Raw genomic sequence first — 14413 nt, forward strand, 5'->3', positions numbered from 1 at the left:
GGAGAGCAGGAGCCTATCACAGCAAGTGGCAGGCACAACAGGGCACACATGGACACAAACACACTTACACTCACAACATGGCCAATTGTTCCATAAGCCAATTAACCTGTATTTTTGGACTGTGGGAGGAAAGCAGAGCACTCAGAGGAAACACATGGGAAAAACCACAAACTCCACACAGATAGCAATCCAGCTTTGGAATTCAGTGCCCCAGTGCTGCGAGGCATAAGGAAAAAGCAATATGTTTAAACTGTTGCTCTGTTGGGGTTAACCTGCGTACTTTGTAATCTATAGGTTTCTGAACAAAGACTTTAAGTTCATATCAGAGGTTCCCAACTATGATCCTGGGATCTGGAATCCAGTAGGATTTTCATTGACTTATAGGACCTAGGAGAAGGGCTCAACTAATCCACTTGGGTTCCTTTGGACTAATTTATCTACACACTTAAAGACATTGCAGACCTGCTGGATAACAGATGCCGAGGTTCCAAGATTTGGAGTTGAAAACCCCTGCTTTACATCAGACTAGAAAGACACACAAAAGAACAAGTGATGCATCAATAAGACTGTGTGCTTTCTCTTTGATTTTCGGTCACCTTAAGATTGAGCAAATAAAGCTTATTTACACTTAGCCAGATTAACAGCAAGCATTTGACAGGCAACAGACAAACTGGCTAAGGGGTTGGTCTGTCTTTGACTGCATGTTTCTGTAAGTGCTTGAGGAACACTTAACTATCCCTACATACAACCTACAATATGGGGCCCAATGCTTATAGTGAGGTCTCACTGCTTATAGTGGCTCACACTTTCACTGACATACAAGTGGCTGATATTGCTTGATCAGTATGATCTTATGTGAAACAGGACAGAGGGATGCAGTCACATTCTTACAAGTCGTAACCCCTAAAATGCACTTAATGAACTTTAAAATGCATGGTATTTTAGAATCAGCAATTTCACATCGATCATTTGCATATGCACCTATAACCATACCTCACAATCAATAGAACTTGATCTGAACACTGTGTGCTGTCTGGCACTTGTGCTGTACACCACAGCAAGAACTGGAATTCAGTGAAAAATGTGCCCTGGCTATAAACTAAGCAAACTTAAATGAGAACATGACATTTAAATCGCAATATCAATATCCTGCAGAAACCTAAAACCAAGCATTTATTTGAAAATAAATACAATAAAAATGCTCTTATATGGCTCAGATGTTGCAAACTTTTGCCCAGCTGCACTTACAATGAAGTCAGTTCACACTTGAACCACTGTCGGTATTGGTTTTACAGGTGATAAAATTGTCTATGAGCAAAAGGTCTCTCGGCATGTTTGCTGGATCTTGTCGTCAGCCTCTTCTTTTTCTTTCTTACGGAGGTTGACTCTTATGGCAGAACTATAAATCCTCTTGAATGTGGGGCTGGAAAAGTAATAGACCACAGAGTCCAGCATACTGTTGAGATAGGTCAGGCTGACCGTGATGAAGAAGGCATCGTCCAGGGATTTATAGGAGTCACAGTCCTCGATGCGATTAGCCTTTTTGGCCCAGATGACCAGCCTAGTGACATTGCTGGGGAGAAAGCAGATCACAAACACCATCACCACCGCACTGATGAACCGGACAGCCTTTTTGATCTTGGCGTGCTTGTCCAGTTGCCTGTCTTTCAGCTGCCATACGATATAGAAGGAACAATATAAGATCTTACCCAGAGACACCGCAAAAGTCAGGATAAACACACAGTTGTGCCAAACGTTATCGGTCTGGGAGCGAGGACAGATGATGAAACTGTCGCAGTGTGTAGAGGACGAGTTTTCAGCATGATATTGGTGTGATGAGGCCAGGAGGTACGTGGTCATCGCTATGGCGAGAGCCCAGAGAGCACAAGCAATGCAGGCAGCCTTGGCGATGGACATGGAATTAATCGGGTGGTGGGGATGGACCACTCTGAAGTAGCTGTCCACTGCCACCGCCGTGAGGAACAGAATGCTGCCCCCGCGGTTCATCGCCAGCATGAACAGGGAGATGCGGCAGAAGACGTTTCCGAAGATCCAGTCCTTGCCCCTCACGTAGTAGCTGGTGCGGAAAGGGAGAATGACGTTCAGGAGGAAATCCACCAGGGCCAGATTGAAGAGAAATACCGTGCTGGTCTTCCAGGGCTTCAGATGGAAGCAGAAGATCCAGAGGGCAAACCCGTTGCCCAGGGTGCCCAGCACAAATTCCACAACCAGCAGAGGGGGCAGGACGTGAGTGAGCAGCCCTCCAGCCGGAAACATGCAGCAGCTCCCTCGAGCCCCAGACAGCATCCTCAGCACTTCGTGAAGGTTTGGAGAAGCGGATCGAAAAAGGATTTCAAAGTGGGACTGGAAGGCCAGCGATCCTCACTAGTACCGAAAAGGATACTTGGCTCCCTTCGTTTCTCGTCGCCCCCTTTTAGAAATCCTCGGCAGGGCCCTTATCTTCAGATACGCGTCCCAGCGGGTCACTTGGTGGGAAGGCAGTCTGAAAATGACTCGCGCACACCGAGCAGTGCAAGTGCCCGTTTCACTGCTTTGCTCTCAGAAAGGAAGCTGAAGCTGCTCAAAGATGGTTGGATGACTAGAAATGAAAACCACTACAGAAGAACTTATTTTAGAGGCTGGTCAGTTCTTTTGCTAAAGCTGTGAAAACTCTCACACTCCTGCTGGTGTCCAGGATACATACACATTAAGTGCCCTTCATAAGTATTGGGAGAGTGAAGCCAAAATTGCTATTTTTGCTGTATACTCAAGCAATTCAGATTTGAGATGAAAAGATAAATACGAAGCAGAAGTGCAGAATGTCACATTTTATTTCTGGGTATTTCTGCACTTACATGTTGTGCCGTTTTAGAATTATAGCACCTTTTGTGTTCAATCCTCCCAATTTAAGCGAGAATACTTATTGGGACAAATTAAATTAAATTAAAGCAGTACCTACAAACTTGGTATTTGGTATTTAATCCAAATTGCTTGAGCATACAGCAGAAATAGCAATTGTGACTTTGCTGTCCCAATATACCTATGGAAGGCACCGTAAATGTGTGCATATAGGTGTATATGTGTGTAAATGTTGTGGTGTGAAGAGAATTCTTTGGCGTTCTGCAGAGTCTAGAAACGAGAGGCTTCAACAGTGCTGTGCAAAAGACAGTGTGTCCACAGTGAGGCCACATGCGAAACAGGAAATGTTAAAAAAAAGAAATGACAAGTCATCCAAGGCGACCAAAATTGACTATTTATTAACCTAAAGATTGCTTTAGTGCAGTGTTTTGAAGTAATTCACAATTATGTCAGACCTTTGGCAACCAAGAGAGAAGCAGCTATACAGAAATGAAAAAAATGAATGCAGGGGCCGGTCCACAGTTTCTATACAGTAAATAAAATAGATATAAAATGCCTTTACTCGTGTGTATGAGTGTTTGTATTTGGCCAGGTCATTGTGTTATGCTGCGCTCCTTCTCAAAAGTGCAGGTGGGCTCACTTCTTAACTTCCCCAAGATCTTCAATGCTGTCATCATCCACCTGCAAATGCAGAGACAAAAGCACTGAGGCCCCTGTTTCGCAATGCTCACGCAACACACCCGGGAGAACAAGATACCTTTTCAGATTGATCTCTTGATAAAACTAGACTGTTTTTTCCCCCACTATTGATAAGACAAACTTTAATTGTCATTACAATTCAGAAGACCTTCATCAACGGCTTGTTGAACTTGAAATCATCAAGCTGGATTTCTAAGCAGTCACCATCAGGAATACTGTACCTTGTACCAGATTTGGAATGCTTCAGCTGAGAAGCTGCGAGTGGCATTTTTTTTTTTTTTACAGTGGTACCCAAATATGTTGGAGATATGAGTCTTACTGTGACTCAGTTTTCCCCATAAGGAAAAAAAGGGGGTGGATTCTGCATCTAGAATATACAGTCTACACAATCGCCTAGGTTATTTCTTGGTACTTTTATTAGGTTCTTTTATTATTTTCCTCAATTACAATACAGAGTGCATAAAATGCAAGATATGAATTACTGAAAGTGTGTTTTTGCTTCAAGCAAAATATGTAATGCAGTATTAAAAGCTCTACATGATGAATGCTTCCACTTCTGTTTATTCACTTTAAATGATGTATTCATGAACATGGTATGGTAGCATGCATAAATGGCGTATTAAAATATTAAAATGAAGCAGTAAAACATTGCGTTTACAACGCCATGTGTCTGTCCATGTGTCTGCTGCCCTAAGACTTGTTTATCAGAGCTACTTATCTGTGAAACATTAGGCAACAGAAATTAGTAACAGCTATGAAAGGAGATAAAGAATCAATTCCTGCTATATCTAAGTACATCTGCATACATATCCATAATAAACGGAAAGCATTGATAGTGACCATTTAGGTTAAGGGGTAATTAAAAATCTTTAATCACTGTTTAAAGCACCATTAATAACATGTCGACAATTGTTAACTGACTGTTGTAAGAGACAGCTAAAGAGAAATGTCACTGCGGCAGAAGGCGATGGGAGTTCAGCAAGGGTCAGTGCCGGGATCCAGAATATCCTTGTGTGAGGGCTGGGAGTGTTGTGTGGGGACTGGGGAGGGAGGTAAATGTGTGGATGGATAAATCTTGGCTGGTGGCCCAGGGTGCAGGAGAAACTCTCTGTGCCGAGAGTCAGTGAAAGTTGAGTTCTGTTTTACTGCTGGAATGTCTGCAAATTTTGCAATACATGACATTCTTCTTATTGTATTCTTCAGGTCAATAATCTAAAGAATTTTTTGAGATGGAGAGGTGTGTGTGTGTACATATTCCAGGAGGGATTTGTCCAAGCCTGAAATTGCCCTGAAGCTTCAAGACGTCTGCGCCAGAAGAATAGGACAGGAGTGAGCTGCAGATATTTTATCGTGGGGTGTCTCATTCTAGCTGTGACTGCAGTCACATCATTTGGTGGGCGTTTTTCTTGTTTTGAGCTAGACATCCTCATTCTTTCCAGCTGAAAGGCAGCTGTGCAAGGTAAGCGTTAAACTCAGCATGTGAAAAAACAAACTGATATTTATCATCATGGACACAAGGATGAAAACCTACAGGAAATTACATTTCTATTTATGATGTTAACCTTCAGTTTCTCCTTACCTCAGGCCACTTTTCTTGAATCACGTCGATGATGTCATCTGTAAAATCTCCCTGAATGATGATTTCGTCCTCTGCTGTAACCGAGGCGCCACAGGAGAATTTCTGAGCAAAAAATCTCTGTGCTTCTTTAAGGTCAATATCTACAGAGGGAGAAAAACACAATCAAAGCCAAGTGTCCATGTGAACCTGGAACAGAACTTCAGCCTTACGAAGAGCCGACCTGAGCTGTGCTTGAGCCAGGCTGATGTTTCCCAGAACTTCAAACGACGGAGAACTGTTTAACAGATACAGTATATGTGACATTTCACTCTGAAACTTAACTGAATAGTGAAACCAAATTTAAGGTTAACATGAAAATAAATGTTTCTTATATATTACATATATATAAGAATGTAATATATATTTACATTTTCTTTCTTGAATTGTAACAAGTGGAAATTTATGTGAAGAGAATTTTTAGGCTCACAGATACCTTATGTCTGCAAAGTTACATTGTGCTACATGTTCTCAATTTGCAAAAAAATGCACTCCTTGCTAAAGACAGTATTATCTTTGACAACGGAAAACACTGCAACACCTCGATTTAATGGGCTCAAAAGGGGAGGTTGTTGTCTGTTACATTTTGTTGTTGCCACCACATCAGCCACTTTCTTTTCCTATATCAGTTTGTTTCTTCACACCTGCACACGACGACACTCCAGATACGAGCTTTGGAAGCTTCTAACAGGCTTTCTTTTCTCACCACCTTTAGCAGCTATAGCTTAAGAAAACAATAATGAGAAATAGCACTCGTGGTCACAATGTCAGTCTCCGACCAGCAACGTGGTTAGGCTGTACCTTGAGATTACAGAGTGCCAAACTGTTTGAGAAATCCCTTGATCCAGAAGAGCAGGAGCCTGTACTTCTTACTACCTTATCTTTGGAACTCCATCCCAAAATAAAGTAGGAATGCTGACATCAGAGTCTTATTAAACCAAAAACATGCTTGAACTCACTAGCTCTTCATCTGCAGTCTAATGGGTTAATATTGGTTCTACTAAAACTCGCATGGCCAAGGCCAGCCTCCTGGCCACAGGATGAGGAGACTAGGACCCCACGCAGAGGGAGGAGTGACCAAGGGGCAGCCGCAGGGGTGGAGATGGGGGGGGGAGGAGGGATGCAAAAGACATAAGCAAGGGAGGGAAAGAGATAATATACCGTATTTATAATGTTTTAGGTGAGGAAGCGATTGAACTTGGTCGTCGTCATCCCTCCCAAGCTTTTAACACTGCGGGGTGGCTTCCCACGAACGTGGATCGACATTCCCTGCAGTACACGTCTGGAATGCGCTCAGCAGGGAGTGATATCTACTGAGCAAACCGCAGTGGCAGGCCTTTCTTCCTTTGCAGAGCGCATCCATCCCACCCCCAAATCCCCTTGTCAAGTGGACGTCCCAAAACTGCCAACACGAAACACACGGGCCCGATTCTTACCGAAAGTCGCAAGACCACACACTCGAGTCACGTATTTCTTCTTCGCCCTCGGGATTTTGGCTATTGTTACTTTCTGGGGCACCGTCTTCTTCTTCTGTTTAATCTGGCCTCGGCCGCCTAAAAGGAGAGAGGGGCAGGGGTCAGAGTTCAGCTTTCGGCACTACATCACAGTGAAAGCAGGTTGGGGTACTTGTAACATTCACCAGTTTTAGCCTAGTTCTCGTTACCCTGATGATTCCTTGAAGCATTTTTTCCTGTAGTGTACTAAAAGTAATTATTAGCTCTCGAAGAAGTGCACATGTAATTGGTACAGCCTGGATTTCCATGTCTTTGAACTGAATTTTACGACAATTTACCTAATATCACCTTCTGGGTGCTGCCCTTTTGTGTCCTGACTGCAGGTACACCTCCTCACAGAGTGTGGTAAAGAGTGGACATGGATGTGGGGAACGCCAAATAGTTTAGCAAAACTATACAGATTTCCTCCTAGAGATCACAAGCATTGGTCTGAACAGCAGCGCTCACCAGCCTGTGTGAGAAACATTCTATCCACTTCTACCAAAACCACATCCTAATTTCTACAGAAGACTACACGCTTGCTACAACACATAGCGTGGTGTAGAAATTAAGAAGATAACAGCCTGGATCAAAAAGTTTGATGTATAAAAATGACACCAAAATGGTCCGTTTTATATGACTGCAAAACTGAGTCTCTGCAGTTAGCCATTCTCTTGAAAGAGAAATGCTTGCCCTTTTTGAAGGAATCTTCTTCCCACGAGATCTGAGTCACACAAGGAGTACACAGGGAAGCATGGGTAACAGTTTGGTAATTAAGTGTACCTAGTCACTTTTGCAGTTCACAGTCTGCAGAAAGAAGACTGCAAGATGGAAATAAAGCAGGGCAAAATGAAGAAGCCTAATTCAAGTATACTAAAAACCCATGCAGTGGTATCATGTTAGTGGAAGGCAAAACACAAGTCAGCAAAAGCACAAAAATAGTGCTTGGGGCTCTGGACTCATAACTGGAAGGCTGTGGCCTCAAATTCCAAGTGGGTCACTGTCACTGAGCAAGGTACTTCACTTAGGGTGCCTCCAGTAATGCACCCAGGTGCAGATCTGCGAGTCCCTTTCAGTGATCAAATTCAGCCAATTCGCACTGTAAAGTTTCATGAATTGGCTGCATGGCAGCCATTTTAAAGTCCTTTTCTGAAAACAGGGGATAAAACATGTAGTTTCACAGGCAGGGAGGTACTAATACACCGTAGTTGCTTTTCGATGGTAACAGATTCGAATCAAGTGTTTATTATAATGCCGGGCAGGATGTTTTTAAGGTCAAGAGGTCAAAAGAGGAAGGGTAGTATGAAAGAAGACAGCAGCCTGCCACACCGCCTTCACCTCTCTTTTGCTTCTTTTTTTCCTCTTCCTCCCCGGCAGCAGGGGCCTCTCCTCCTCCGCTGTCCTGTTTGGGAGTATTCCCTGCAAGAGACAGCTCCGTCACGGCCGCTCACGCCACACACAGCACGAGCCGGGTCGCGTCAACAAGCGCAGGCTCCTGGGTTGCGTGGAACGCTTACACAGAAGTCGAGTAAAGCAAAAAAAGTGATTTCATTCTCTCCTGCATTTCCTGCAGCCTAAGACCAGGTCTCTTCTGTAAGCAGTATATTAATTACAGTAAACCAGTACTTGAGTTATAAAAAAAACCTGCTGACTCACTCTTTTCCAAGTAACCAGAGTGAGGCTGTCCACTTCGAAATGCCAAAAGCAAGAACTGGGGAAGAAAAACTGTTTTCAAGGAAGCTATGTTTCCTGAATTACACTTGTAGTGCTGCTTGAGACAGAAATATAAAAGCAACTTGAATGACTGTAGAAAAGATTTGTTGGAGTACCTTTAAACTTATCTTTGGCAATTTTTGCTTCCCGGTTAAAAACATTAAAACTCTGCAAACTACAAAACAAAGTGAACTGCTTCTCACTGAACATCTCAGTCCCTGAAGTTTTGCTTCAAACACAGTTTACAAATGGCGCCGGTCACTAGTTTCCCTCAGTGTGTATCATTGCACATTTACCTTTTAAGTTACTGAGATTAACATTGAGGTTATTGGGCGGTGCGGTGGAGTAGGATCACAGAGCCATAGCGCCTGTGATTGGAAGGTTGCCGGTTCAAATCCTGCGGCCGGCAGATGAATCCTACTCCACTGGGCCCCCGAGCAAGGCCCTTAACCCCAAACTGCTCCAGGGGCGCCGTATAAAAATAGCTGACCCCGCGCTCTGACCCCCAGCTTCACTCTCTGTCTGTGTGTCTCATGGAGAGTTGGGGTATGCGAAAAGACAAATTCCTAATCCAAGAAATTGTATATGGCTGATAAAGTGATCTTATCTTAGATTCTTTTCAACAGAACAGGAATATAGAATAATATTAAGCATTGTCACTGTAACTATTATGGTTAATAACACTAAAAAAAACATCTTATGCCCTGAGGACAATGAATTTCTTTTGCAAACTAACGAAGACATTTTAAAGGGTGGTGTGTGCAAAATAAAAAAATTAAAATGCGAAACACTGATTATGCTGTATTTCATTCTGTAAAAACCGAATGAAAATACTAAAAAAAAAAAACCGAATTTTGGCCTAGACTTACCTACGCTTAGCTTTGCAAACTCATCTGGGAAGTTCTTCTCCAGCCACTGCCTGCACTTTGCAGGCTCCGGCATGTATTCACAATACTGGGAGGACAGCAGACAGTACAAGATCATCAGAAAGTTCAGAAATAAGAGGACCCACAAACCTGTTTACTTTTAGCAAAAGGACCCTGCACCCTGTGGTCATGTATGTGATGTTCATGTTAAGTGGACAATTTGTTCTTGATTACAATGCCAAAGGAATTTAAAAAAAGGTCAGCATGACTTTTCTATGTCAGGTTTGAAGTGGTCAAATTCTTTAAAGATAATTGTCTTATCCTGATTTGGAGATCTGCCAGAGCACGGTGGGTTTCACACCTCTTAAGAGGAATAATTCCTCAGTCCTATTTTTTTAGACAGCATCTAAAAAAATTGTTATTTAACTGTGTTATGTAGGTATTATTTTTCATATCTAAACTGGTCAGCATGTAATAGAGGGTGCATAAAAGACTGTGAAAACATGCTACACATTTCGATAAGGAAGGCTGTTCTGTACATACCTCTGTTGGCAAAGAGCAAACTGCAAAACAAGAACAAGTGACAGTAAGTGAAGACGTATGCAGATATATGCTGAGCTACTCGTTTGGAAAATCCCAAGTGCTAAAAATATGTCTGGCTTGTAGCTCGCTGTTCAGAAAACCTTGATTAAAAGGCGCATCAAGGAGTTAAAAATAAAAAACAACTGATTCGGGCACGAAAGACATTTATCTCCATGCCATCAACATGTTTTCCTAGCATTAGTCAAAACAAATACAATAACACTTTACGTTGCGGATTTCCTCCCTTACCAAAGTGCTATCAGTATTAAAGTGTAGGGATGGCAACACACATTAATGTTTGTCTATCTAAAAATAAATAGACAAGTGCCTGTCTACATGCATGTACACTTAAAGTAAATCCGTTTTTCAGCACACTTTTAAAAGATGTGCTTACATTTCCATTACACCCTGAGAGCATGACTATATGCTTATTTTGGGCATTGCATCAGAAAGAAAAGTGTATGAAGCCTGGGGCATTTCTCAATAAGGGAAACCAAAACATGCAATAAAAACAGCAGTGACGCATGGCTTTAGAAGAAATCAGCAACACATACATTAATCCTAGACAGAATTGCTGTGTTGAGCTGTTACCTCAATTGTCAGAAGTTTAAAATTTGACAGCAAATCTATTTAAAAAAATCAGTCACAAAAAGGACCACACATTTTTTTTTATTATAAAGTGTCACATCTGGAAGATGGTTCTTTGGAAAGGAGGAAAGAACTGTCATTCATTTTCAATTTGAAAACCAAATGCAAACAGAAGTGTTCAGAACACTTTGTGGAACCTATAATGAAATGTATAATATTCACACATCTTAGCTGCACAAAATTTAGGGAGACTGTACTGAACAAGCCCAACATCCCTGGTTTTAAATGTTATACTTTTAACTGTATATCTTAGCTTCTGCATGCTTTTCTAACTGCTTCCCCAAATCATCTAGAAGAGGCATGTTTTGCATAGACACCTACCTCTTTTTCTTAAGTGGATTCTGCAAAGTCAGCAAATCTAGAATTTCTGTTTCTGCCACCTGTGTATAATATTTCACATTATACATCAGCAGTGTATGTTACTCTGTCCTGAGTACATGACTCATAAAAAGGTGGTTTCCATCAAGGCCAAACACATTTCTGAACCTCTGATATTTAAAATAAGAATGCCTAGGCAACAACTGCACTTGCAAATAAAAACATTTATTACATTTGCAATCCTAAAATAAATAAACTGCCACCTTACCTCCACAGTAGAGTACTTTCAATGGGTATTTTGCATCTGAGTCAGCAGACCTGCGATCCACTTTGCTCTCTGGTGAACCTGATTCAGCATTTTCAGTAGTAGCCATGTTATATTGTCTAAAGAAAAATGGAAAATTATTATCAACACAGTTTTCACAACAGATTGCTTGAAAATCATTTTCTATTAAATAATAAAAACGATCCCAGGAGCACTGCAGAGGAGAGTTTGCACTCTGCCCCTTGCACTCAGGGATGTGACTGATGAAAACCCTTCAACATCCAATTCCTGCAAGAACTCTAGTTGCACTTTGTAGAACACCAAATTTGGGGATTCTCTTTTATTTCTTCTATTTAGCTTTGTGTGACATTCTAACACGTTGGGGGTCCTCACAGGCTCCCTTTAGTGACATCCCTGCTTGTGGTATGTAAAGGATACATAGTTCTGCCGAGAATATGCATCACAGGATGGTGTTCTCATTCCCTCTGTGCAGGCACAAGGGCTGAAGTTGTGAATCACAGTCCATTGACAACCACCATTTCCAAACTAAGTAGTACCTAGCTGTGCTTGATGTGTTGGTTCTGGTAGCATTCCTGCTTCCTCTCAGCTTTTATTTGGGAAGCCAGGTACTAGGTCCATGATTTCTCTTATTAAGCACTGACAGATCCAGGTAAGGTTGCCATACCAGTTAGCAGCACAGATTGATTTTCTTAGCCATTTCCTTAATGACTGTTGCCATTGAGCAACACTCCACTAAATTATGAAGCAACTCACAACAGAACATTCGACAGACTTGAGCAAAATGACCCAAAATTTAAAAAAAAATGCCAAACAAGTACTTCCAAGTAGCCTGACCAGCAAAGGAGCTTGTTCTGAGCATCACCTGTGTCATACCCAGGGCTCAGCAACTTGCCCACAGCAGGATCAGTAGGTGTCTGAGTTTGTGGACACCTATGTCGAGGTGAAATGAAGCTCTTATTTAATTCCTCAGTGCTGTCGGAATAAATAATAGAAGATTCCCGTTTTTAATTAGCAGGTTTTGCCTGAGGGAAAATGGAAATGCATGGAATGGGATTTCCCCCAGAAAGCTCCTTCCCCTAGGATGAGTCATCTGTGACAAACCTGCTTTTTTCTAACAAGATGTCTACAATTTCCTGGAATGCTACCGACCCATGAATATTAACGTGGCAAAACAGCAACCCCTGTAACTTCGCTGGTGCTCGTGGTGACATCAAAGGAGGTATGAGTCTTTCCTTTAATACAGTCAGGGGCTTGTGGCATGCCAGAATGACTCTATGAGTGGGCGGGCCGGAAACTCACTGAAAGCCAGCCTGTCATTTCTGGACTAACAACAACAAAGTAGGTGTCATCCCAAAACAAAATAATTGAGCGATACACCTGAAACTACCCGAAACTTCTATCGGATGCTGAGGAAAGCCTTAACACTACACAACTCCCCATAGTGCACCACAGTTATCTGTGATTTTAGTTTCTTCTTAAGACACTTACAAGATACACACATCAGACTTGACAAGGTTTTTAGTGAGTCCCGTGTGAGCACAGGAGTTGTCACTATAGACAGAAGTAGACAACTGGCACTTCCAAATTAGGTGTGTATACAACAAAAATAACTTGCCTAATAGTGCCATCTAGTGCATAGAAAAATGAAGCTCAGTATTAGCTAAGGCTCAGACCTAAAAACCTTTAAGTTGCATCAGACTAAATTCTGCATTGTGCAAACTAACTATCCTGTAAAACACGACTGATTTTCCTGTGTTACATGGTCATGTTTATATCAGTAATAAGAAAATAAATGTAATTTTATATAATCTCTATATTGTAAAGTTCATTTTATAAGTACAACAAAAGGCATTCTTGGTACCTACACACACCGTAAAACAAAAAAAAATCAAGAAAAGAAATTATTCAACCGAGTATAAATTAATATTTGCATGATGAATAAATGGAATCCAGGTGAAGAAGACAGCTGAAGAAGGCTCCACGGCCGAAACGTTGTGTTCTCTTTCTTCTTTTTTTCAGCATGGAATAAACCTATTACCTGTTCCTTTGCAGCCTACGCATGCTGACGCAGCTCCCCACCTTAAAAACATCGTGCCTTGGTTTTAAAAGGACTGTATAAAAATACAGATAATTACAGGAGTGCTGTTTTTTTCTGGTACTGGATATATGGGAAAGCTCTATACAGCACCCAACAGCCTTGGAATGTAGAAAGAACTACATCATTTCCAAGGCAGGAAGTCCCTAGTTGTACGACTGCATGTGTGCATGTCATGGTCAGCCTCACTGATCAATTCGTGTCTCCACCGTCAGCATAGTTTGGAAAAAAATAATACCACTGTCCATGAAAAATGAACATCATGGAACGCTATACAAAAGGGAGTCAATCTAGTATGTTACATTTCCAATTATTAAGTGTCAGTGCGATAATCAAAACCCTGCAACTCGATGCCACTGACTGCATAGAGACCAGAGCTCAAAAGTAGAAGGAAGGCTCATATAGAACGAAAACGACGGTTTCAGCGACACTTATTTAAGCACAGAAATGTTGTAAATGGATGAAAAGTCTACACTAGGGTCATCGCTTCTGAGATATATTTCTCGATAGAGGAAAACGCATATTCCACCACGTCAAAAAAGTAACCCCTCTTAATCGTAATGGTAGAAACGATATCTCATTTAGCTAGTTGTTAAAGTGCTGACCACTTTTCTGGAGACGGCGTATCATTGCAATGACAGAGACATTCATCTCTGCGATTATTTCTGGAAGAAAAGCATGGTGTGAATAAGCATACGATTACAAATCAGAGTATGAGAAAATATTTTTTTCGAAAACCTATTAACTGTTAAAACTTTTAATATGAGGAAGACCAATATGGTCTCTCTCCCAAGCGACTTTTCCACCCCATTCATTTCCACGATAGAACTTCACAATGAACTATAAATATAACATAACTTTTAAAATAATACCTACCGTGTAATTACAACCCTTAATTTATGTACTGCCAATCGAAAACCTAAGCATTATTAAGTACTGCTAAATGATGATTAAAAAATAAACGATCACCAAAAGCACACCTCTCCTCTCTGGTCTTGGTCGGGGTCCTTGTTAATCCAGCGGGCGCTTAGATTTAGCATCAAAGAGCGCTCTCACAAATGCCTGAAAGAAATCTATCTACTTTTTTATTTTTCTGACCTGTAAAAGGACATAAACTTCGTGTTAACTTTTTAAACAACATTTCGTGTTAATTAGGTGCATTATTAACAGTACCTTAAAAGATTTTATTAATATAATGGGTACTATCTGAATTTTGCGACAGGCTACTGTGATGCAGGG

At 41.4% G+C, this 14413-nt stretch overlaps 2 protein-coding genes across 2 annotated transcripts; both read right to left on the minus strand.

Moving 5' to 3' along the window:
* Positions 1-1308: 1308 nt before the first annotated feature.
* On the minus strand, positions 1309-2307 carry LOC148819096 (hydroxycarboxylic acid receptor 2-like). Its single transcript, XM_088935966.1, has one exon. The coding sequence runs from the start codon at positions 2305-2307 to the stop codon at positions 1309-1311; it is 999 nt and encodes a 332-aa protein (XP_088792092.1).
* A 923-nt stretch (positions 2308-3230) lies between these two features.
* Positions 3231-14189, minus strand: denr (density regulated re-initiation and release factor). The gene is made up of 8 exons (XM_088935940.1): positions 14051-14189; positions 11062-11177; positions 9789-9808; positions 9249-9333; positions 8005-8085; positions 6610-6726; positions 5138-5277; positions 3231-3540 (listed from the first exon to the last, which is right to left on the minus strand). The coding sequence occupies exons 2-8, from the start codon at positions 11165-11167 to the stop codon at positions 3496-3498; spliced, it is 594 nt and encodes a 197-aa protein (XP_088792066.1). The 5' UTR covers positions 11168-11177; positions 14051-14189; the 3' UTR covers positions 3231-3495.
* Between the last annotated feature and the right edge of the window lie 224 nt (positions 14190-14413).

The sequence above is a fragment of the Atractosteus spatula genome, chromosome 17 (assembly GCF_055471065.1).
Source record: "Atractosteus spatula isolate fAtrSpa1 chromosome 17, fAtrSpa1.hap1, whole genome shotgun sequence".
Lineage (NCBI taxonomy): Eukaryota > Metazoa > Chordata > Actinopteri > Semionotiformes > Lepisosteidae > Atractosteus > Atractosteus spatula.